The sequence below is a fragment of the Apteryx rowi genome, unplaced genomic scaffold (assembly GCF_003343035.1).
Source record: "Apteryx rowi isolate R43461 unplaced genomic scaffold, aptRow1 scaffold_38, whole genome shotgun sequence".
Lineage (NCBI taxonomy): Eukaryota > Metazoa > Chordata > Aves > Apterygiformes > Apterygidae > Apteryx > Apteryx rowi.
Window position 1 is genome coordinate 884602 of NW_020450307.1, and position 24088 is coordinate 908689.

General features: G+C 44.5%; 3 protein-coding genes across 3 annotated transcripts; all 3 read left to right on the forward strand.

Moving 5' to 3' along the window:
- The first annotated feature begins 2998 nt into the window (after window positions 1-2998).
- LOC112970102 (C-type natriuretic peptide 1-like) lies at window positions 2999-4603 on the forward strand. Its single transcript, XM_026074111.1, has 2 exons — window positions 2999-3123; window positions 4248-4603. Exons 1-2 carry the CDS (start codon window positions 3031-3033, stop codon window positions 4551-4553), a joined length of 399 nt encoding a protein of 132 aa, XP_025929896.1. The 5' UTR covers window positions 2999-3030; the 3' UTR covers window positions 4554-4603.
- A 4801-nt stretch (window positions 4604-9404) lies between these two features.
- On the forward strand, window positions 9405-10142 carry LOC112970023 (natriuretic peptides A-like). The gene is made up of 3 exons (XM_026073933.1): window positions 9405-9515; window positions 9638-9935; window positions 10117-10142. The coding sequence occupies exons 1-3, from the start codon at window positions 9405-9407 to the stop codon at window positions 10140-10142; spliced, it is 435 nt and encodes a 144-aa protein (XP_025929718.1).
- A 3330-nt stretch (window positions 10143-13472) lies between these two features.
- On the forward strand, window positions 13473-18798 carry LOC112970116 (natriuretic peptides A). The gene is made up of 2 exons (XM_026074137.1): window positions 13473-15063; window positions 16716-18798. Exons 1-2 carry the CDS (start codon window positions 14944-14946, stop codon window positions 17013-17015), a joined length of 420 nt encoding a protein of 139 aa, XP_025929922.1. The 5' UTR covers window positions 13473-14943; the 3' UTR covers window positions 17016-18798.
- The last annotated feature ends 5290 nt before the right edge of the window (window positions 18799-24088 follow it).

A 24088-nucleotide genomic window follows, 5' to 3' on the forward strand; every position in this document is an offset into this window, starting at 1 on the left:
ATACTATCAACTTCAGAGCTTGGCTTCCTCACGGCAGCCTGTAGAGATGGGGCAGAAGTATCTCCAGAGGAAAAGTATGCTCTATCTGTTTTTTTCATAAGAAACAAGATATCTGCTGGTACAGGAGAGAGATTTCAGTAAGCTAGGAAGCAATTTACTGTTGGAGATCAGCAACACGTGCCAACCTGCCTTCCTCTTTGTACTTCCTTCCACCCCTATATGGAGGGTTTGCCATACAAAAGAACACTCAAATCAGAAATAAGCACAAAACCATTTCCTGTCCCCCCCAAATTTTCTACTTTCCACAGGAGTTCCTCCTTTCTTATGGACTGAAGTTTTTTGTTGAAGGCTCTACTTTTTAACTGAATCATCCCAATAGCAATTTTTTGAAACTGAATATTCAGACACTGACTTCCAATGCTAATCAGAGTCCAGAGGAGATTTGGACAGGCAGGTCAAGAGTTTTGCTGAATAGCTTTCTGTTTCTAACTATTTCTGTCCACTGCACTAGATGTGATTTGAACTAAGCTGTTGACTAGATGGAGCAAAGCTGTCCTCCCCTAGGTTCTGAACTATGTAAAAAGCACTCACAGGGAGTATCATTGTTTTGGGAGATGCAACATCCTTTTGTTCGGCTTAGGGACAGCATCTAGCTGCACAGCATTAGGGTGAGAGGCAATGGCACAAGTTGCAACAAGGGAAATTCCAGTTAGATTTTGGGAAATCATTTTTTCAAGTGGACAGTCAAACACTGAAACAAGGCCCAGAGAGGCTGCTGAATCTCCTTTCTTGCAGATTTTCAAAACTGTGTTTGACAAGGCCCTGGGCAACTTGATCTAAGTTGGCTCTGCTTTTAGCACATGGTTGGACCAAGAAGCTCCAGAAGCCCTTTCCAATCTAAATTATTCTGTGATTTTACCTGCACAATCATTGACAAGGACTCCACTGTGCTAGTGTATATATTTCCAACAGTTACCAGAGAAACAATTCAAAAGTCCTAGGAAATAGTTACAAGTTCTGAAATCAAACAAGAAAAAATAAAAGCTCAAAGAATTTGAGCCCAAGAAGACTCATTATCAAGTGTGTCCACATCAATGCAGACATGTGACAAGTCATCAAAATCACAAAACAACAGTAAACTTGTTTAGAGGAGAAAAAATGAGTCTGAAACTCATTAGACTAACTCTGTTAGACTGCAAAGAACACACCTCAAAACTCAGAAATGAGAAATTACTTTTGACTTTCTCTAGAAGGGGGAATGCTCATGTACCACTGATAAAGTTGTGCTGTGATGATTTCCTTTCTTAGTAAGATTCAGATCAAATGTGGTTTTCATCAACAACAACAACAAAAATCCAGCGAAGTAAAAACATCAGACCTACCCTTCTGTCAAAAAGGGATGTTTATAAGCTGTCTCCTTAGAACAACCATTTCTAGAGACATGCAACCATTGTGCCTTAAATTGATCTTCAGATGAAAAATGTCTGAAAACATTAAATGCACTTGCATATCACAGAATGATTTTTTCCAAGCTTTCAGTAACAACAAGAATATTAACTTCAAAGAAATTATGACAAAGAGTGCCAGATGGTCCTTCATTGCCATTTCCTCCATACAGATACAGCTTAATGGCCTTTAACTTTCTGCACCACATGTGGGGAAAAAACTCATTGAAAGATCAAGATGCATTATTTTGCATTCAGGAAGATTCCCACTTTCCAGTGGGGCCAGATTTCAAGGCCCCCTTCTGCCCCAGACATGCAACTTACAGATTTTATTGCTGCTCTTTCCCCCTGTCCCCAAAATGGAAAAACAGGCCTTTTCTTGATATAGAACCTAATGAAGAACTCATAAGAAATGGGGCTTTGGAAGATCACTTATCCATATACATCTTCATCAGAGCACCCACACATCTAACAGGTGTTTTTACAATAGAGGAAGGCCTGGCATACAGTAATGACCTCAAATATCCTCAAGGCTCTGGCTAGAAACTGAATCAGTTTCTTCTGAGTCCTTTCACACTTCACAAAACCCCTTTTGTTTGAACCTGATGCTTCAATTCACTCCATTGAAAGAGAGACAGAGAGAGAGAGAGAGAGAGAGAGAGAGAGAGAGAGAGAACACACCACATGTACCTTCTGATCTGTAGCTTTATTTTGTCCCTGCAATTGTACATATAGTAGGAAAGAGATTGGGGCTGTGCTTCCATTCAGACTCATTTCAGTCGTAATAAAAATTGTGCAAAGTAAACTGAGAAATGATACATAGAGAAAATGTTTTAAGCTGGATCCAGGGGAGAAGAGGAATTTCTTAAGTCATGTAGGGGCTTTCTCTATAGGTAATCCTGGTTTCAGCCATACTCTCAGTCACTCAGGCCAGTGAGATTTTACATTTTAACCAAAGCAAATTACTTGTCATACTTTTATGATGTGGATTTCCCTTCTTCTTCCCCAAATCACACTCTTCCTTCTCATAGGTTACTAATGCCTTATTATCACATTAAGTAATAACACTTAGTTCTTACATAGCATGCTTTTAAGAGACCCCCTGCCCCTCTGATCTTGTATTTCACCATGACCAAGGAGCCAGATGAATGCACAGTGGATACAATTCACTTCCTGTCTCACTCTGTACTTCTCTCACAATTATTTTTCTCCAGAGCTAAAGGAAAGGTTTAGTGATCAACCCAAGAAACACTGAGCTAAGGTAACTGACATGCATAGGCAGCACCAAGACAGCAGGCTGCTGAGACCTTCAAATTCATAGCAACAAAATGATGCTGCATTGCCTAAGTGTAAAATGCTCCTGTTACTCCCAGCCAGAAAAGAGAACTGTTTTCTCCCTCCTCCTCCTCTTGGGAGAATGAAAACAGATCAGAACCTCAAACCAATCCTTGCTCTGGCAGGAACTCAAAAGGTAGACTTGGGAGGGGTTGGAGGAAGATATAAAGGCTGGTAGCTGGAGACACAGAGCAACACTGAATTGGAGAGACTGAAGGGGAGGAGGAATCAGAGACACCACAACACAAAGATGAACCTGAAACTTCTCTTCTGCCCTGGATTCCTCCTGCTGCTTGTTGTCAGTCAGAAGCAGGCAAGGGCCAGGCCCATTTCCAGCTTACAGGTAAGTGTCCGGCTGCTCAATAGAACTGAAAGAAGCTGATGCTTCTTTAGGACTTAGATACTTCAGATTAGTTACATTTCTTCCAACCCCAGCTAGTGTAGTAGGAGACACTCAAGAGAACATGACAGCAGGGATCTTGAAGTGGGCAGACACAGGGTTATTAAATGTAGGGAAACTGAAGTAACAGATTGCTTGATTTAAATCTCTGATCACATTAGGTAATTGAAAGGAAGATGTTTTTTTCCAGCGGGGTCAGTTTGGGGGCTGCAGGTTAGGGTCACTCTGTGACTCAGTGAAGCAATAAACTTCTGGAGTAAAAGGAATTTGCCCGGAAGGACTGCTATCTTCAGCCCTACAGTGATCACCTGCATGCTCCTTCCTTGAGCCCCTCTTTTACCCTGCAAATGGAATCAATGGGTTGTACCTGTATGAACATAAGGGGGATCTCCTCCCAGCTCAGTGGTGCAGTAGGGAATGCAGTCCCTGCTCGGGAGTGTGAGAGGCAGAGCATGAGAAAGAAAGAGTGTGTGCATGCACGTGCATGTGTTTGTGTATTTGTGTGTGTAGGAATTCCAAGCCATTAAGAAAAAAACATTTCAGCTCCCCAACCAGTGATCTGGTATTCTTATACATTATATAACCTCCCAGTCTGTAAAGAATCATCCAATCTTTCTAGCACCAACTTTGTCATGTTTTCTGTCATTGCATAACTGCTCTTATTRTTCCAAGGTATCAACTACCTGTTGTCATTCCTTATTCACTCTTGACTAAGCCTCTTTCACTGTCTTTCCCAATTTATCCCATACCCCAGACTCCTAGCTCCAGGAGAGACTTAGCCAGCAACTTGTCTGTATAGAACTATAGAGTACAGTAACACCATACAGTCTTAGAGCATACAGAGAGCATCCAGTGTGAGTTCAGAGGAGCTTGGTTGGCCAGAAGCTAAAGGTGACCACTGCTGGCTTCAGAAATAATTTCAATACCTTCATCTTTTGAAACAAGATCAAAATAAGTTTCTCCAAACTTAGCACTGACCATGTTTTATATGAAAATAATGAGTTCCCAGAAACCCTCCCCTTTTCTCCTCTCTTCCCTCCCCATCATCTACCTTTTCTTTCTTTCAGAGTCTGTCCAAATTATTAGATGAGGATCTGGAGCATCCGCTGGTCTCAGAAGTGATGGACCATGAGCAAGATGACATGATTCCAACAGGTGCCTTTGATCAACAAGAGTCTGAGTTCCAGTGGATCCGAAACACCAGGGACCAGCCTGAGGGCATGTCCACTAGTGACAATGCTGTCCAGAGGTTCTTCAGTGACCTCATGGGTTTACCCCGGAGGTATCGAGGCAGAAACAAAAAGGGCTTATCCAGGGGTTGTTTTGGTGTCAAGCTGGACAGAATTGGGTCACTGAGTGGACTGGGATGCTAACTGCTTACTATGGTAAGAGAAAGCCAGAGGCAGGTGGTCTGTATATTCATATATAACTTCTGTAAATATGTAGAAGAATTGATTTAGTTCAGCTTTAAGGAAAGGGTGCCTTAAAGTAACTTCTATCGTCCTATCCCAAACATAGTTAACTAATTTTACCCTCCTCAGAAATCACTGGCACTAGATGCATGCTTAAAAGCCATGAATGTTACATCTCTGCTTTACCTGCTCTTCCCTGCTTTCACCAAGTCAGTTGTAAACATTTCATCTTGTCACAGAAGCCAGATCAGAGAGGTTTGCACCCCAGGGATGCTTGTGTCAATCCAAAGAAACTCCTCTGAGCAGAACAGTGGAGCAGAACCTGGCCCTAGAACAGTAAGAAATCAGTTAATTTCCGTGAATGAAATCCTGTCAACTTCTCTTGCTTTTACTTACTACCCTGCTTTCTTGACAGGACTGACTTTGAGGGCTCAAAGGACCTGCTGCCTTTCAGTGAGAAGTTCAACCCTTACTCACATTGGCTCCACCAATCCATCTATAGATGATGCACAGAACAAATTGCCCCCAACCCTCCCCAGAATTACTTGGCCAATATAATACACCATTTCTATATTGCTTATTTGTATCAGAGTAATAATTTGTGAGTATCTAGCTGAAATGTAATAATGAAGACATTTGCACTGTTTGTGTTATAAGTGTATAAATGAACAGTTCTCATTATGTCATGGACAATAAACTGTTTTTCATAATTTGGTGAATTTGCTTCAAGCCTTTGCTGTGATTCTCTTCCATGTATCATTAGTGAAAATAAAACAGTGCCCCAGTTTACAGTCAGACACAATCCTCTAGAACTTAGAAGCATTTCAGAGAGCTGCTTTCTGGTGAAAAGGAACTTCCTAGCTGTTGCTAGAAAGAAAAACACAMACGCACACGCGCACATCCACCCTTTGTTTGGGGGCTTAGTAAAAACACAAGTAGAACATAAGCAGGACAGGGACAAGACTCTCTTCAGAAGAGAGAATCATTATGGTCCAAATCCAGGACACAAATCCCCAAGCCTTTCACTGCTGTAATGTGAACTAAAGGAGTAGCTCTATTAGCTGACAGCTGTAGACAGCTGTTACTCTATGTTTGGATCTGTCATTGATGGAGGTATGAGAGCAAAAATGTAAATATAAGTGTTTCTTACTAGTATACCTCATCTTGTCCAAAGAATACTACTCTTCTTTGAAGAAAGCTCAAGGGTACCCTACTCTTCCACAGAGAAAACCAGAGATTGCAAAATATTTTTCTAACAAAAATAAATAAATACAAGATTATACCTAAAATGTATCTGATCAGATCAGCAACAGTGAAAATACCCTAAACAGCCACTTGCTGGTAAAGGATGGTCTCATCACTTACATAGGCACATCTGAGCACATGCTCTTGAGCAATGGAATAGCCCATGTATTGAATTTATTACACTCTTTGTTGCCTTTCTTCAGCAAAATATCATGAAAATGAAGCATTTCACCAGCCAGATGAATGATCAAAATGGGGAGGGGGAGGAGGGGGGAATGAAAGAATAAATCAGTTTGTCAGCATGATCCACGTTTCAATAGAAGGGCTGTGCATGTCTTGACACTCATGCTGCAGTCTGATCAAAGCATGAAGAGCTTTGGGATATGGAGCCCTACAGGCTGCATGGTGCTTCATGGGCACCTCCTCCTGCAGGTCTGGAGTCCTGTCGGGCAGTACCTATACCACTCTCCCTTTTTGTAGCTTTCATTGTGCAAAGGCCTCAGTCCTGCACAAACATGAGAAGATGGATTTCTGACCGATTATTCTAACTTAACACACATTCACACAGTCAGTAAAAGAATTGCATTTGTTTTCCCCCAATTCACAGCAACTTACGCCAAGAAGAAACAGACGTGCTTACGTGTTGGAACCTGGAGGGAAGCATTCAGCTTTCTTAAACAGATTCTCTCTTTAGCCATGCTAACCCTGGAGTTGACCCAGTTGCAACTTACATGGTGGAAAGGTGAAACCATACAGCCCGCAGGCATTATGGTGTCAAACTATGAAGAGCTAGCATGTGGTAGGTGGTGCCAAGCTGAAGGTTACAACCCTCTTCTGTCCTTCCTAATAATCCTGGGTCTGATAACCTGCTCCCAGCTCTCAGTAACCCTAGAGCAGACACATTTTCATAGGCATGAACGTTTCCTAATGTTAGAATTTCAGCGCTGAATACACAAAAAAATCCCATGGTAGCAAATCTGAGGGTTAAGTGCTACCAGAGCTTGCTTCCTGAACATCCTCAGCCCATCTCCAAAGTTCACTACACCAACATAAAGTAAGGGTCAGTGAAACTATTTGCAGATATAGTAACAGAGATCAGAAAAGGCTGAAGACTGTGAGCTGCCCACTTTTGTACAAAGTCCTAGAGGAGACAAATAAGAAATAGATAAGAGCTCCAATTCCACAGAGGCTGAGCTGGTAACTTGGCATCCTCTCACTTGGCATTTTGTGTGAACATCTTAAAAAGCCACTTTTCAAAAAGTAAGAACAGTTTATTTCACATAAAAGGCTCCATAATTAGATCCCTAAGGCTGATGCCAGGTGTGTTTGTACTTTAGGTAATCTGCTTAGTTCTATTAGCATTTAAATAATCAAAGCCAACCTTTGAAGTTAGTATGCCAGTCAGATGGAGGGAAGCTCATCTCTAGCTGCGTCATTTCCATCTCCACTAAGCAACAGTGCATGAATTTACAGAGTAGGGTTACAAAAGCAGCTAAGGAGACAAGCCTACAGTAAGATGACCCCTATAGAGGAGGAAAAAAAAATACAGATACTTTTCTCAAATATGCCTGCTTTTGGGGTACCTGTTCATAAGTGATGTTAGGCAGCAATCAAGTTTTGGCCTCATCTAAGACTCCAGCCTACATCATTTATTGCAAGAAGGCTAAATTTTCCCTTAGTCATTGCTGAAGTCATATAGGCTCTCACTGCTTCCTCCCTTTCCACTCCCACCTGTCTTCAGTACACACAAAATCAAGGATGAGGCACATCTTCATGTTAGCCACCTGCTCTCATTCTGTAACAAGAAAACAGCTCCCATCTGATGCTAGTCTCCTTCTTTCGTGCACTGGACTTTCAAAACATGTGTTTCATTTTTCTCTATTGGATTATTCCTTGAATTCTTCTTTGCTATGATGCTTTAAACAAAACAACTTGCCAACTGTTGACTGCTGGGTGCAGAGAAAACTGGCCCACACCAGCTGATATTGCTAGTTTGCTTCAAATCTAAGATAAATGATGTCAGCTGGAGGGAGATTTGTGGAACACAAAGATAACAACATCAGGTAAGGAGATGTAAAAGCATAATGTATGTTGCTGCTTGTTAATACAGTACCTAACAGTAGTAAGCCCACAACAGCTTAGTTCAAAATCTCTGAACTCAGAGAAAAGACTTTCTTTGGCTTTGCTGAGCCAAAGGTCACGTTCTGAGATAGACAGCAGAAATCAGTGTGTATCTAGTGAAACTAGAGAGATTTATGAGTGTACTGGCTAAGCAAACTAGGAAGACAGAGAGCAGAGAAAGAGCGTAATTGCTCTAATCGGTGATTGAAAGGACCTTTTCTGCTGCTCTGCCTTTCATTCTGTAAGGATCTAACAGGGCTATCCTGATTTGCACCCCAGGACCAGTGGAAATTGTACTCTTTTTTACTTGAAATTGGTCATTCACAGAGGAGAGAAGCCAAAATTTTGCCTGATCATTGATGAGAAACAGCTGTAAAGTTCTGAGGCAAAATAGGAGAAAGTTTCATACAAATAGGCTACCTGTTACAGTAAGCAGATTTGGTAATTCAAACACTTCTGTGGGAAGTCTAAATCCAAAGATCCATAAAATCTCTTCCTTTGAGCAAGACCCCTGGGTTTTCTGGGAAGAACAATTTTTCCATAGGAATTTCTCACTCCAACCCATGCTATGAGGGTAATGCATCATCATTTATGGGTAAGATGGAGGGACATGGGGAGATGGTGGTGACTGCAGAACATTCACTCCCTCCTGTAACCAAGGAATGGCTGGAGAGCAAGTAACTTTTATAGCAAAACTGTCAGCTAGCAATACCATTGCTCAAGGCAGACTCAGGCCACTGAAAGGTTAGTGCCCTTTAAGGGAAGGTTTGCAGACAATGCCAGAAGAAGGCAAGAAACATCATCACATGAATTTGCAAGGAACAAAAATCTCCTAAAACCAAATCCCAGAACTTGGTCTATTCACAGAGCACCAGCATGTATATAAAGAAGAAAAAGCTGTTGGGACCTGCTACAGATAGAGCAGAATTTCCATCTCTCCCCACTTGCTCTTTCTCTATCCCATGGAGGAGAAATGATCCATTCCTCATCCCCTCGGAGGTGAAATCAGCCCCCTGCTTGGGCCAGCCCACAGCTCCTGCATGCCTGCAGATGCGTGGGAGAGCAAACAGGCAGAAAGCGTGAGATCCTTTCACTGTGTCAGCTCCTATCCTAACAGTGATGGAGAGTGGTGGGGGTGGCAGGAAATCACTGAGGAAATGAACGCTGCCAGGAGGGGATGAGATCACTCGGGGCAGTTCTCTCCTTGGAGGAGCTGTTGTGTTACAGTGGACCTCCCCTCTCCTGGAGCGTTACCTGTGGGGCCAGTTGTAACCAGTTCCCTTATCGGAGCCAGGGGCCAGAGCGTGGTGCTCTGGCTCCTGGGGGAATCTGGCAGGAGGCAGCCAAGTTCCCTTGGGGCAGAGAGCGAGGATATAAAGGGAGGAGTTTGTGGGCACAGCAGTGACGTGGGGCCACATAGGATAGGTTAGGATAGGATAGGATAGGATGCGGCTCCCAGCTCTGTGCTGCGGGGTCTCACTGCTGCTGTTTGTCCTGCCGTGGGCAGGGGCACAGGCAGCCGATGGCCAGCGCAGCATGGAGCTGCAGTCCCTGCAGGTACCGTGCTGGGGCTCCCGGGCTGGGCCACCTGCACCCAGCCTGCTGGGGACAAGGGGGCAGGAGCAGGGCTCATCGTCCCCCTGCCACAGCCCCTGCCTCTCCTCTCCTTCCCTCTCCAGGACCTCCTCGAGGCACTGGGGCAGCTCCAGGGTGAGGAAGGCGGACTCCCAGGCCTGGAAGACGAGCCAGTGGCCGGGTCTGAGGACGRCGGCGCTGAGTGGGACCTGCTGGAACCAGAGAGCAGCTCGCAGGCTGCCCCGCTGCCGGGCCCCAGCCCTCCCCAGCCGGCAGAGGGACAGAGCCAGTGGAGGAGCCTCCTCTCCTCCTACAGGCGGAGGCACTTCTCCGGCTGCTTTGGGATGAGGATGGAGAGGATCGGCGCTCAGACGGGACTGGGATGCAACCACTACAAAGCCCGTAGGTCCTGGTTAGACCCAGCAGCTCCCCGCAGTGCAGGGCAGTGGTGGGAAGCTGGGGCAGGGGGCTGGCCCTCTGTCCGCCAAGGCACGGGGGCTGGGGAACTGTGAGAGCTGCCTCTGTCCCTGGCTGAAAGCCTCGGAGCAGCTCTCCAAGCAGCTCACTGTCCCTTTTCCCCCAGGTTTCTGGAGGAGAGGAAGAAGCTGAACCTGATGCCGGCTCTGAAGCACGTTCTGAGCCCCTGGGCCAGAGTGGGCAGCGGTGTCTGGCTGCCAGGCAGCTGGGCTGCCGCTGCAGGAAGAGCTGGGCTGCCCCGTAGCCTCCGTGGGCATTGGGTATGCATCAATAAACTTTTTGTACAAAGCCTGCTTTTCCTTTTGCAAGTCATTTTTGGCCAGCACCACAGCACAGCACACGGTCACATGTTACACAAAGCTCCTCCAGAGTTCTCCTCTTCTTCTGCCTTATGGACTTGGTCCTGACACAGGCCAGAGCATCCTGCAAGGTCTGGCCAAGTTGTAGCTGGAGAGCTTAAGCAGCAGGAAGGACAGAGCATCCTTCTGTGCCAAYGATCAGCCTGGTGGCCCTCCTCGCTGCACTGGGGAGGCACTGTCAGGTACTGATACCAGCTCTGCGACTGTGGCAGTGAGCTGAGGTGCCTTCCCCGGGGGGCGGTTCACCACTACTAGCTGTGAATCCTCCCAGTAAGTGGGCACTGGGCAGGTCTGAGAGTCCAGTGATGAGTTCTGGAGAAACACTGGGTTGGCGAATGGCCCACAGTTGTGTCCTACACATGTCCCTGTCCCATGGGTTAAGCCACTGGAATCAGTGCCAAGTCTGGCACTGCAGACTGGCATGGGATGGCACGAAGGGCAGAAGAGCTACATGGCTTTAAAAATAAATTTGGCACCAACTGCCGAAAAGGCTCCCACTGCAGGCGAAGGGCTGAGAGGCGTTCAGGACCCGGGACAGACGCCAGTGAGCACAGGGCACCGGCATCCCGGGGCGCCGCTGCAGCCCCCACAGCCGCCGCAGCTCACCTGGGCCAGGCACCTTGGTGAGCCCGCTGGTCCAGTACAGGAGGAAGGCTATCTCCTCCCTATGTCCACTGACGTGGAGCGTAGCCAAGTCCAACTTGCCCTACTCCACTCAACTTGCACGACCACTTCTTAGTGAAGGAGGCCAGCTCGTGTCAGCTGGCTTCAGCAAAGCCCCCCTCTTCTGCCTGGCTTTTGCACAAAGTGAGCCTTTGCCTCTACATTACAATGCACTGTGAAGTGTGTAGTGATGCAAAGCCCTCTCCAATGTCTCAAGACAGCACCATGAAGCACCAGGAGTCCTAAGCAGATAGAAAGGCACAAGGCATTTTCAAACATCCCACTGTGAAGGAACTCAGAGAGGCAGGGCCTATGCTGCCTGCACTTAGCCTGGAGAGGCCAGCAGAGGAAGGGGCAGCCACATCACGCAATGAGTGGCACATACTATACCCCAGTCAGTGAGAGAAGCAATCCATGTTTGGGATGAAATTAAGATTCCTCCCCTACGGAAAAAGTGAGGCATCACTTAACTATCTTAATTGCAGTATGGCCTGTCCTATGATCTTGGTGCTGCATGCAATGCACTGGACATCATTACATTTTCCTTTTGCCTTCCACATTGATGGCCTCAGCAATTTGTTGCCTTCTCAATCTAACTGAATTGCACAGCAGGGAAACAGAGCTTGGGTGGGGTATGGCATAGCCTTGTCAGAGGGTTTAGTCACCGGGAGATGAAAGGAATCTAAATCCAGCCTCTTCCCAGAAGAGACTACAAAGCCAAGGCTCTTCACAATCAGCTCACATTCCAGCAGCCTTCAGTTACAATAGGGCAATAGGAGAATGGATAACATTGGCAGGATGTGCAGCAGGTAGGGACATCAGTCAGGGTAGCTGTATCGGCAGAAGGAATCCACATGACACCAGCCTTTAGGGCAGCCTTACAGGGATGGAAGACAAGGATCTCTCCTCATCCTTCTGGGGAAGGGGCAGCGTTACCTTTAGCTGAGTTCTGTCACGCGTACCCTCCTCCTCCTCCCAGGGATTCATGCATAGAGCTGCAGAGGAGAGCTGCTCTCTCCTCTGAACAAACTGCACTGCCTTCTATTGTAGCCTGATGTCCCACTCCTCCTATCCCATACCCTGGAATGCTGGGGAATTGTGCCAGTTTCCCATCCCTAAAACTGTTTATGGTATGCTTTTTAAAAGAACCTGCTGTGCTGTTGAGACTCCCAACAGGGTTTTTATCAGGCAAATGCCCAGCAGAGTATGGGCAATGCCTGCGTCTTGTCCCTGCATAGCTAGGTCATTAAGCCAGAAGTTCACATTAGCCTTGCCAGAGCCCCAAGCAAACAAAAAAGTGAGCCTTATAGGTTTAACAATGACAGGCTGAGTTGTGACATTTTACACTCCACTTGTTTCAGCAGGGCTGCGGGATGGGTAATAGAGGGCAGAATTTGGCTTTGTAAATACAATAGCTACTGCAACAGTCTGCCATTTTATCCCATCTATGTACTCTCACACATACCATAAGAAATAGGGCACAGAAATCTCCCTGCCTTAGAAAAGTACTGTCAATGCTGAAGTCAGGCTCTACATCTCATATACGTGCTCTGGAATATGGAAGATGGAAAGTGAACAAACCAGTAAAAGAAAGGAGTGTCTCTGGGTCAAAGTTATTGAGTGCAACCCCGGAATACTGGATTGTGTCGCAGAGGCAGACTGAGGGGGAGATAGTGGGCAGGTCGCTCAAAGATAAATTTTTCACAGCTGTCAACRACATTGTGTTCCTCAGTTTCTTGGTGCGGGATTTCTGACCCAGGGGTTGCTTTGTGGATGTGCTGAACTCTCAGGCAAAGCTCAGATCAAGGGACAGAGTGATTTTGCACAGAGACAGCACTGGAGAATACTTGGCAGGTCGGAGGGGAGTTGAAAGGAAAGAAACAAAAGATAAAACAACCAGATCCTAGTTATCTTAAATTGGGCATTCAGCATTAATAAATGCTTTCAATTTCTCTTCTCACCTTTTCTCATTTTACAAAATGAAGATAACTCCCTGAGCAAACACACACATGCACACACCTAAGGAGAGTAGTAAGAAAATATTCATAAYGAATTAGTGAGTTTTTCAGACACTGAGGTAGGAAGTGTCAACAAAAAAAAGCTATCAGGATCTTAATTCTGTCTTAACCACAATTTGAACAACACAAAATAAGAACGGGTTGGGCTACACAATAACACTAAAAATGAGTACTGCCTCCACATACCAAAAAAAAGAAACATTAGGGAAATATAGGAAGTGCTCTTATAATAAAGGACTTCATAAGAACACATGCAGAGTTGGGCTGACTTCAGGCTATATTAGGAAAAAGTAGTATTTGAGCTTGGCTTCACAACCTTGAGAATGTCCTTTCTAGTATAATTTTGGTAGGTTGATCATGTGAACAGTGCGTGCACATTTGTACACAAACACCATGTTAAGACATTTAAGACATGAAAAATATTTTATAGTTCTATTAATATTTAGAAATTGTACTCAGGAGATTCTTTTCAAGATCTATACTCATGTTAAAAGACAACAATTTACTACTTGACTGACACATTCAGCTTGCTCATACCTTCATTCTTTTGTTTCAATTTCAAGTAACAAAATAAGTCGAAAATAAAGCATAAATAATATGCTTCATAATTTAGAACTCTCCTGCAGTTCTGTAAAAAGGAGGAATTTTTAGTTGCGTTACATGCATAAAGACAATGCTGGAAAAGCAATTTTAGCACATCTGCTTTTTTGTAATTTCTCATTCAAACACAGGCAATTTTTAGCAAAGATGACAGGAAACAAAGAAACAAATAAACACTCTTAGAAAATATATCAACTGTTTCATTTAACCCCTCCCAAAACACACATACACAGAAACTCACTCATTCTTCCTTGGGGTGAGATTCTGATACCTTTGCTGAGTAACACCACAAACCATCTATCTAAAACTGTATAACTTCTCACTGAGCAAGTTGTGTTCTGGTACAATGGTATTAGAATCTAGTACAGAAGACTACTCTTGAATCCGCCCATCTCTTTTTTAAATTGTATTAACAGAGCGTCAAGCCTTACCATCGATGTTTAAAAAAATCCCCACTGATTAAAAAATTTAGCTGTTAATAAAGGCTAGTGTTTTTCTTTGGTGTTGAAGTCAGTTGTCATGGGGGGCTGGCGGCACTCGATGTCCCCGCAGAATCGGTCTAGAAGTTATCGTCTGTAATGAGGTGCAGCTCAGGGCCCCTCTGTTGTTGGCAACATACAAATACAAAGTCTCAACGGTGAGATCACCTCTACAGCAACCAGGAAAGAGAAGTGGCCCAAATCTGGGATTTTCAGCACACTCCATGGTATGTGGTGGCTATGCGTATTCCATATATAGAAGGAAAGTGTGCACAATACTTTAGGTGTCCTAAAAGTAGATTTATCTTCAGCCTTTATCCTTCCCCAAATGTTCATCTGAAAGCCTTTTGCTTTCCCTATAAAAGGTAATTTCCCAATGGAAAGCTTCTATTTGAGCAGAGTTTAGAGCAGTTTCAGAGTTGTTTCCCATCTCCGTAAATCTTACCATAGGGGTCTCTTGAAAGAAAATTGCTAAGAATTTCCAACTGGACTATGTAATCACAGCGCCTGGTATCAAGAGAAGGGGGAGTGACATGAAATCACTGACTTGTGACATACATTCCTCAGCAACAGCAGCTGCTGCCTAATGACAGCTAATAAAGGGAATCTTCCCTTGACAGAGCTGCATGCCTCCAGTGGGACTGGAATGCATCCCAGATAAATCCACTGATAACCCAGGAAGCAGAGATCACACCCAAAGAGTATAAAAGACGAGATTCGGAAGAGAGAGGATAGGACAAGGAAGAGAGAGACCTGAAGAGACATCTCAGAAGGAGCAGCTTGAACTTCCCATATTCCCAACGAGCTCAGCGCCATGGACACTAAAGGCTCATTCKCCTGTGGCTTCCTCTTGCTGCTTCTCATCCAGTTCCAGTCCAGCAGAGCCAACCCTATCTACAGCCTTAGCCCTGCCAAAGAACTGGCCAGCATGGAGGTGAGGACTCTTTGCTTTTGCAAGGTTAAACTTTCAGGGGGCTTAGCAGAATGTGAGGTGGTGTCTTTGCCTTTCTTTGTGCAATCGAATAGCCAGATCAATGATCAGAGATGCCTAGGGGACAAAGTGACCAAGCCATCTCAGCTTGTCAAAGGGGCTCAAAGAACCTTTACAGACCAAGAGCCTCCAATGTGGGGCTCACCTGAGCTCCTGGGTGGCAGTAAGAAACATAATTCTGATGTTTTTGTATGCGTGCTTTGGTTTAGTGTTTTTTTTTTTTTTTAAACAGCTGTCCTTAAAGTTTCTTATAGAATTAGAGCAAAATCCCAGGGAGGACACAATCCAATGGAACACAGTAGCTCTGAAAGAATAAATAAATAGAAAACTTTCATGTGGGATCCTTCTGTTTATCTCACTAAATGGCAGGTGCAGTGGAGCAGGACAGCCGTATGGCACTTGCTTTGTGGATTTAAGAGAACTGGATGTAGCATGTAGATGAGAGATGAGGAAAAGCACTCAAGGTCAAACTTTTAGAAAATGCAGTACTTAAGAATCAAATTGAGAGGAACAGTGTGATCATGTACTGTGACTCATCCAGAAAAGCCTCCAGAGCTATGAAATTAACACATACATATTTTAATGAGTAATTTCAGAGAAAATCTATGTTACAGCAGCCTAGGGAGCAACACAAGCTTAAAACTCAGTATTGAAAGATGAAGTCTGACAGTTTAAGCATTTCCTTGGACTAGTACCAGTGACCAGTTTCTTTCAGGATCAAACCCTCAGAACAAACTCCCTAACATTATTAGGACAGCGTCAGCCAAAGCCCAGCACTCCAGGCTCCTCTGTCTCCAGCACCTAGCTGAGAAGAGTGACTGCCAAATGCACTCACCCTCAAGCAAGCCACCAGGTTCACTCCTCTCTACTTTACCTYTAGAGATGGACAATTAGATTCTTCTAATTGGTTGAGCTGCCCTTGAGGAGGTTATCTGATCCCTGTTATTCAAAGCTTTAAAAATTAGAGAGTATGATACCCAGGAGAAAGTCAGAATCCAGACATAAATTTTGCATATAGGTATTTTCAAGGAGACTCATGCTACTTTAAGGAGTAGCAATCCTGCAACTTTCAAACAGAAGTTAGTGGAAACATCGCGAGCTTCTCCATGTGAAGTCTACTGCGATAGCTGGGGTGACAAGCAGGCAGATGATCTTTGTAACAGCCAAAAAAGAAGGGAAAGCCAACAGCTTGCAAGCAGTACTACAGGCAACTTCTGAGAATATGGGAGTGACTATGGGGTCAGAAGCACTTTGAGATTATGTTCCATTGGGGCGGTTGAGTGATACCTCCCTGTGCAACACAGACCCTGCTTTGTTTCTCCACTAAGAGTCCTTCTAACCTTGCCGCTAAGCCATACTTCTGTGACAGGCAGCTTCAATCAGCTCTCAGCTAGAGCTACCTATTGGTGGAATTAATGTGCAGGGATTTACCACAGAGGACAGAGCTTAATATCACCAACAGCTCTGGAATCCAACCTGACAGTCTCCCTAGTGGTGACTATAGGACCATAGATGAATGCAGAACTGGATGAGTGGAAGAGTTAGTCAGTGATCATGAAAGTAGGAGTTTCACAAAATTAGTTCATCTCTTGCAGGCTCTTCTGGAGAAACTGGAGGATAAATTTGCACTGATTGAAGCCCTGGAGTCCAATCCTGACCTGCGAGAGCCCAAAACCCAAGAGGAGATCCCACCAGAACTTGTAGATGACAGCGATGATCAGAAGGCTGAATCCAGACTAGCACCCAGCACCCCTCTGTCCTACAGGGACCCCTTCCTCAAGAGACTGAGGGGGCTGCAGATGCCCAGGATGATGAGAGATTCTGGCTGCTTCGGGAGGAGAATTGACAGAATTGGCTCCCTGAGTGGAATGGGTTGCAACGGTGAGTCTGCCTAAGCATTTCATTGAAGAGAAGGAACAACTGCATCAGTGTTATACAACAAGAGGGACACAGGCTCTTATYTTACTTTAGTCATAAGAACAATAGGGGAAAGAAAGGAGGAGTTCATTTTAGTTTAATATTAAAGCTAGTAGTGGTTTTTCAAAAGAAATGCTGGGTCTTTTAATTTGATAGGTAAAAGCACTGCAGGCAGTGATGGCATATACTGACAGATAAACAGATTCCAGTAACATCTATTTCATGTTTGGCTTGCAGGTTCCAGGAAGAATTAGGAAGACCTCCCTACCCTGTGCTATGAAGAATGCTTTACAGTACTCGTTCCTCCCAAGATGAAAGCCAGAAGCTTTCTAAACTATTCAATGGAAAGTTATTCCTATTTTTATTTATTTATTTATTTATTTATTTGATGTTTTTTAAAGAACATTTCTTACTCTAGCACCAAGAGACCATCTTTAAATAAAACTAACACATTAGCCGTCTATGCTGGACTTCTCTCCTGTCTGTTACATTAAACCCTCATGTATTTTCTTAAAATCAAAAGCCTATGTTTTATTGGTATGCTGGCACCCACAAGGGTGGATCTCACTTATGCAAGACTGAGAAAGTACGAACTAGGGAGAAASAAGAAAGAGTTTTTCACTAGAATTTTCCACTCTACTCTAGGAAATTTTAACAGATTAGCAGGAAAAAAAAATTGCTCAACCTTGGAAGACTACCATGAGCCCTTCTATAGACAGGGTTTCAGTAACAAGAGAGTCCTTTTGCAGGTATAGATTATTCAGTCAAGAGAACTGTCACTCCACTACAGTAAATTCCTCATAGGTAGGCAAAATTTACAGGAAAAAAAATTTAAAAAGATCACAAAACTACAAAAATTACAAGATAACCACAGGGAGGAAAGGGAATTCATTGTATATGCTTCCTAGCACTGACCAAATAAAGGCTATGAGCATCAACGGAAAGATACATCTTTAACCGTGTCTTGTCTCACTCTGCATGTGGCTGGAATGCTGATCCCCAGCACTTCCTGATGGAGCACTGGAGGGCTGGAATCCTACCACAATAATTCTACACGTGAGGGCAGGTGGGATCACCCCAATTATAAAGCAGCTTGTACATAATGTTTATCACTTTCTGGGAATGGCCCCTCTCAAAGTAATTCTAAACATGTCTAACAGCAACGTTGCAAGTCTGATGCAGGTTTCACTTAAACCTTTGTAGCTGGATTTCACACCTATGACCTGAATTTGGCCCAGAACATATTTTTGCCCCCAAAGAGGGTTATATTGCCAAGACAAGATTCAGGTAGCGCCCCAAGAGCCAAAGAGCTTGGATTTCCAAGTCAGCCAAGTCACTGGCATTGAGCCCTGGATCAGCACAGGCACCCCTGTGAATCCACATACCATTAGAAACTGGGGTATTCTGAGGACGTAACTTTGAGCCTTGTTCCCAGCAAAGAACAAAAAATCTTGTTCCCAGCATCCATTACTCAACCATCCAAGAAAGTTAATTCAGCACCTAAGAACACAGCAGCACCAGGACAGACTCATCTGTAGAGGTCTAATTCTTACATCACTTACACATGCATGCATACACCCATCAAGGATGTCTGTAATGACAGGAATAAGACTCAGCCAAGATAGGCTAGGGAGAGGCAGAGCTGTCAGAGCCCCGTGACCGCTGCTGTCAACAGCTCTCAGGAACAGCAGTTATAGTGAAACCACAAGCTTGAGCACTGAATGGGACGCCATTCCTGCACATGCCTATTACCAGCTCAGGCTGTTGTACGCTCTTTACTAGGGTTTATGATGAGCTGCCCCCCAGCTTGCTCCCTGTACTGCTGAGAAGGCCTCTGTGAGAGGTACCTACATGCTCCCTGCTGCACTGAGCCCTGCAATTCTTTCCTAGGAGAGATGAGCAGAAATCTATTCTGAGGACATCACTTTGCTCCAGTTCCATCGTAAATAAAACCTAGTGTGACGCAGATCACATGTCAGAGTCTCTCCTTCCAGCCAGCACCACCAGAGACCAAACGCTCAGTGCAATAGGGACTAAAGAGGTTTCTCTGACATGAGAAACAATTCCTAGGTCAGAAAGGCAACTCCCAGCAGTTATCATGAGACAGCTCTGCAGTGAAGAGTTACAGTGGCTTTGCATTTACTCAGAGGCAGTTTCACAGATCGAAGGGCCTCCAACTGCTGTAAGTYACCCTTTGGGGAATCACTGTGAGAACAATATGGCTTTGTCTTCTCAAACAGGCTTTCCAGACACACCCCTGCAGCCACCCGTTTCCCACTGCAGCAAGATGGGAATGGGCAGGTGGATCCCTCCACTAGCACTCAGCAACAGCCTGACTTCCTGTGCGCTGCTACAAAGGAAGGTAAAATGAACCCTTATGCTCTAACAATAACAGTCCTTGCTGCATTTCACCCAGTCAAGCAAAACCTGTGCAGACGCATCAAGGCCCTGTAAATTGCTCCTCCTTGTCAGCCCCTGAAGGCACAAAACACTAATGAGTTCAGTGGAATGTGCTAAAAATGGCAAAAAGAGTTGGCACTGCCTGACCCAAAGCCAGGTGGGTCCAGTATTAACAGCAAGCCAGTTCTCGGTGGAACAAGTCTGTATTGGCTTGCAGACAGTATGTTAATAGACCCTGAGGTCTCAAAGAACCTAACTGCGAGTAGACAATCTAGGAAAAAGCATCTCTGTGGCTGGGTTTTTACTGCTACTCCCATAAACACATCAAGTTGTAAACCTTCCCCAGAGAAAACTCACAGTCAGGTCAGAATACAGACTACACACAGAGAAGAGCGCTTGGAAAAGCTGAAGGAGAGAACCTTAGCATTGATGATCTCTACAGGCAAAGAGCATCATTCCCAAGGACATGCAAAGCTAGCACTGTCGCTACAAGAGCTGGATCAGAGAGGGCAGGGAACAGGCAGGGAAGAGCTAGGCCCAAACAGGTACGAAGACAAGAGAAGTACACTGTTTATGGAGAAAGCAAGGATAACCAAAAACAATATTCCTCTCTGGAACTGTATTGATTGCTTTGCAAAGAGGGTCCAGAAAGACTATGGCCAGGAGGGCACCTACAGAAAACCCAGAAGGCTCCAGTAGGAATTTATTTATTCCAGCAGGAATTTCAGCTGGTAGGTGCAGAAATGAAGGATCCTGGAGGGAGCTAGGGTGTGACTTCACATTTTTCAGCTGTTCCACAAAACAGCCATGTACCCTGGCCCATCAGCATCAACGGCAAATGCCAGAACTCTGTTCTTCCCTGAAAGTCAACAGACTGACAACTACAACAGGGGAAGAATAGAGGCACGAGCAGTTACCACAGCATGGGAGATGCTTTACAGGCTTATGCTCTAGCTCACTTCACAGTGACATGGACCTGTGTTTGTGGCTCAGCTATTGAAAGGAAGGTCCTGTTGCTCCATTCACCTTTTACACATCAGGTGCTAAACCCTCTCTGCTGCCTTTCCCTTCTGTGCAGATGAAAGCAGACACCTGATGGAGTTTTCTCCCTTCTGCTGCCACTGTCACTGCAGAGGATTTGCATAGTGATGCATTCTACCCACAAAAGAATGCAGATATTACTTTTAACTAAGCCACGCTCTCTTCTAGCGGTAGCCAGTTTTGCACAGACCCACATCTAAATGTGAATTAGTTTCCTTCAGACTCATGGTGGATCTGCCTGTGGTGCCTGTAAATTTTTGAAACCAATTTCAAAAGAATTTTTCAGAGAAAAACAGAGGACTGAAGGAGAAATAAGCAGTACCAGACACTTTTGAGGGCATGAACTAAAGATTAATGCATTCCTAGTAAATTTTCACACCTCTCCAAGATGCATCTCAAGCCTCCCATTGAGAAACTTCCTCTAGGGGAAGGCAAGGAGGTCAGTAACATGCGAGTGTCAATAACAGTGTAGGAAAAAGGTTGGTGGCCAGGCAACCAAACAAACACTTCAGAATTTTCTTTAGGAACCATGCTGTGAGCCAGCCCTGAGACAGGGAATCAGTGTAGCTTGTCATTGTAAACAACTCAGAATCAGCCTAAACGCAGCCTTTGGGACAAAGCAACAACTACAAAACAAGAGCTGATATCAAAAATAGTTAATGAGGATTAGGTTTCAAATAACTATTCAGCATTGAGCATGGGGCTGGATCCTGAAATCCTGTCCTCCTCCTCTTCATCAGGCATCCAACAGTGTTTTATAAACTTTAATCAACCCCTTCCCCCAATGCAGCACCTACGATGTATCCAAGTGCTATCATGCTCCTTGTGCAAAGGAAGAAATACCCCAGTGAGATCTGACCAGCCTCACACCCTCCATCCTGCTCTAATGACATTTGCCACCTCCCGCAATGCCAGACTTCTTTTTTCCTAACAGCTTCTAGTGGTAACCCTGACTAGTGGTGCATAATTCAGCAGTTTTCTTTCCTTTGAACTTCAGAATACACTAATTACACTGGCATACCTCATACCGATCCCATTGTAGGGCACAAACCTTATGAAACAGTGGTCTGGTTCATGTTGKTTTTTTTGTAAATCAGAGCTGAGAGTTTCTTCCTCCCCCTCAGACACTGCTATCCCTTTCCAGCTTTCCACTACATAAAATGCTTGACTGAAATCCCAGGCTGCAGGTATCTTTGTTTCTCTAAAAAAATCATATGTGAAACATAGGGCACACATGCAGAAAAGAGCCAAGCTGTGTCAGTTTGCATAACAATCTGGCCTTATCCAGTTTTCTTGATTTACATCCACTGAAGCTTGACTCCCAAAAGCCTTTGCTGATTGATACCTGCTGATGAATGTGTTCCAGTTGTCTCAGGCAGCAACTTTTTACAGACTACAATACAGTGGGGCCATGCCTAAAGACAGAGGCTACCAGCTATATGGTCATATAATTCGAAACAATGAAAACCTTTGACTTTAATGGAAGGCTTGCTGACAATTCTCCTGTGCTGAGAACAGCCTTTCCCTGTGCCTCTCACATGCCTACCCAAAGGTACAGCTCACATTAGAGGGCTGGTATCCAGTTGTCCAACACTTGCCTCATGGTTTCCACAGTTTAGAAGCAAGAGTCCAGAGACATTGCTGAGAGATAAAGGAAGGGGAATCTTTTCTGGTGCTTCTCTGACACCTTTGAAGTGTGAAACCTCTTGAAACAAATCAGCAGGAATGTGCCGTACAGCAGATGTCCCTGTGCTGTCATTCCCTGCTGAAGTCAATGAACCATCATCACCCCAGTGACAGCTGCTAAGGACAAATAACTTTAAAAGGCAATCTTCTGCTGACTCCAATCTCTGATCCTTTACGCCAGCAAGTGACAGAATGCAGTGGATTCACTCCAGCCATGGACAAACTCTTCAATTCACTGGCATTTAAAAGCTACAGTGGACGGTGAACTCCTGGCTGCGAGAAGAGCCAGAGTGCAACCCGCTGCGGCTGAGAAGCATTTCAGCACCTTGGACAAGAAGAGCAGGTTCAGTCTCGCAGCAAATTAGCACAACGAAAGCGCAGCATGGCTGTCTTGTGTTTCTCCCTACACTGTGCCACACACACACTTGTACGTGTATGCACATATGCTAAAGGAGGCAGCTTGTATGCTGCCACCAAAACAAAAAAAACAAACTCACTGAACAACACTAAATTCTTCTGTTAAGTACATAATTTACAGGTACTGGGGTCATGACACATGGTTGGATTTAATGAGCCTATAAACCTCAGTGGAAAGGGATTTTAATCTAAACACGAAGTTGGTTGCTTTAAGCATAAATGTATTACAGCTTTTCTAATAACTACCTCTATCACCCATGATAAAATGCAAAACAAACAGCTACCAGTAATTATTTTTGCTCCCTTCTTCTTCAGGCAAGAAACTTAACTGCTTTTATTCTCTAAAATAAAAATCACCTTGCATACCATCTTAACACCCAAAGCAGTCTTAAAGCTGACAAAGGCCCTAGCCAAGCATCTGGCATCTACTTCAGTTCAGCTGGCTGCTTTGGTAGGTTTAACAGCAAGAAAGTCACCATCACGCAAAACTGTTGTGTCCTAGAGCATGGTCAGACTACCCTCCCACCCTGTCTTTTTATTTATTTATTTATTTATTGAAAGGAGGGAGGTAGACAACACATGGATAGTCTGTTTCCTCCTTTATTTACTGGTATGCTAAAGCAGCAGCTGATGTGTCTCAGTTTTAAGAAGGGAATGGGCTGCTCTCACCCTCTCCTGAACCACTTAATTATGACTGCGAAGGCAGAAGCAGATTTGAAGCAGAGTCCCCCCAGCTAACCCTTCCCTGATCCCTTGCTAGGAGCAGAGCTTAAACAGGACCACGGCACCCCTGATATAGTTCCCAACCACAGATTCTGCCATCCCCTCTCAAATCCATTTCGGACTCTCCCTGTTATTACCTACACACCAAACAGGAGACTAAGGGCAGGAGCTAGATGAGAGCTGCTGACTGACTTCAGATTAGAGTGCAACAGGAAGCAACTATGAGCATCTAGCACAACACAACTACTCGATAAACAGGCATGGAAAGGCAATGAGCTTTTCGGTCAAATACTTCTATGGTGCTCAAAGATTATACTTATTCATATCTTTGGCCCATAAGCAACTGGTAAAGGAATGAAAATTGTCACAAGTTATTTTCTGTAAGGTAGCCAGCAGGATAAGGCAGGAAAGCCACTCCCACCAGCTAAATAAAGGCTAAAGATGAAATTAAGATTTTTCACATCCCAGAGAAGTCACCTGTAAAACAAGAGGTGTAACACTGCACTCCAAGTGTCCTTCATTAACTTACTAGGGGGAGAGTGGTAAGCAAGAACTCCCAGGTAAGAAAAGCAGCAGTCACCTCCAGTACAATGTGCCCAATTTAGCTCTTTATCATACATTTTAATCCTTTCCTTTTAAACAGCTGTTGTAAGAGAAAAGGGGACTAGAGTCATCATAACCTAAAGAATTCCACCAATTCTTACATATACCCAGCCTCAGGGCATCTTCTGCACAAACTGTTAGATCCAGACAGTTCAAACAGCAACCACTCATCTACCTTGAA

What these genes read in the sequence shown, in the direction of transcription:
- LOC112970102 (XM_026074111.1), top strand. Translation starts at nt 3,031, where the DNA reads ATGAACCTGAAACTTCTCTTCTGCCCTGGATTCCTCCTGCTGCTTGTT. An exon ending in GGCCCATTTCCAGCTTACAG is followed by an intron (nt 3,124 to 4,247) that starts GTAAGTGTCCGG and finishes TCTTTCTTTCAG; the next exon opens with AGTCTGTCCAAATTATTAGA.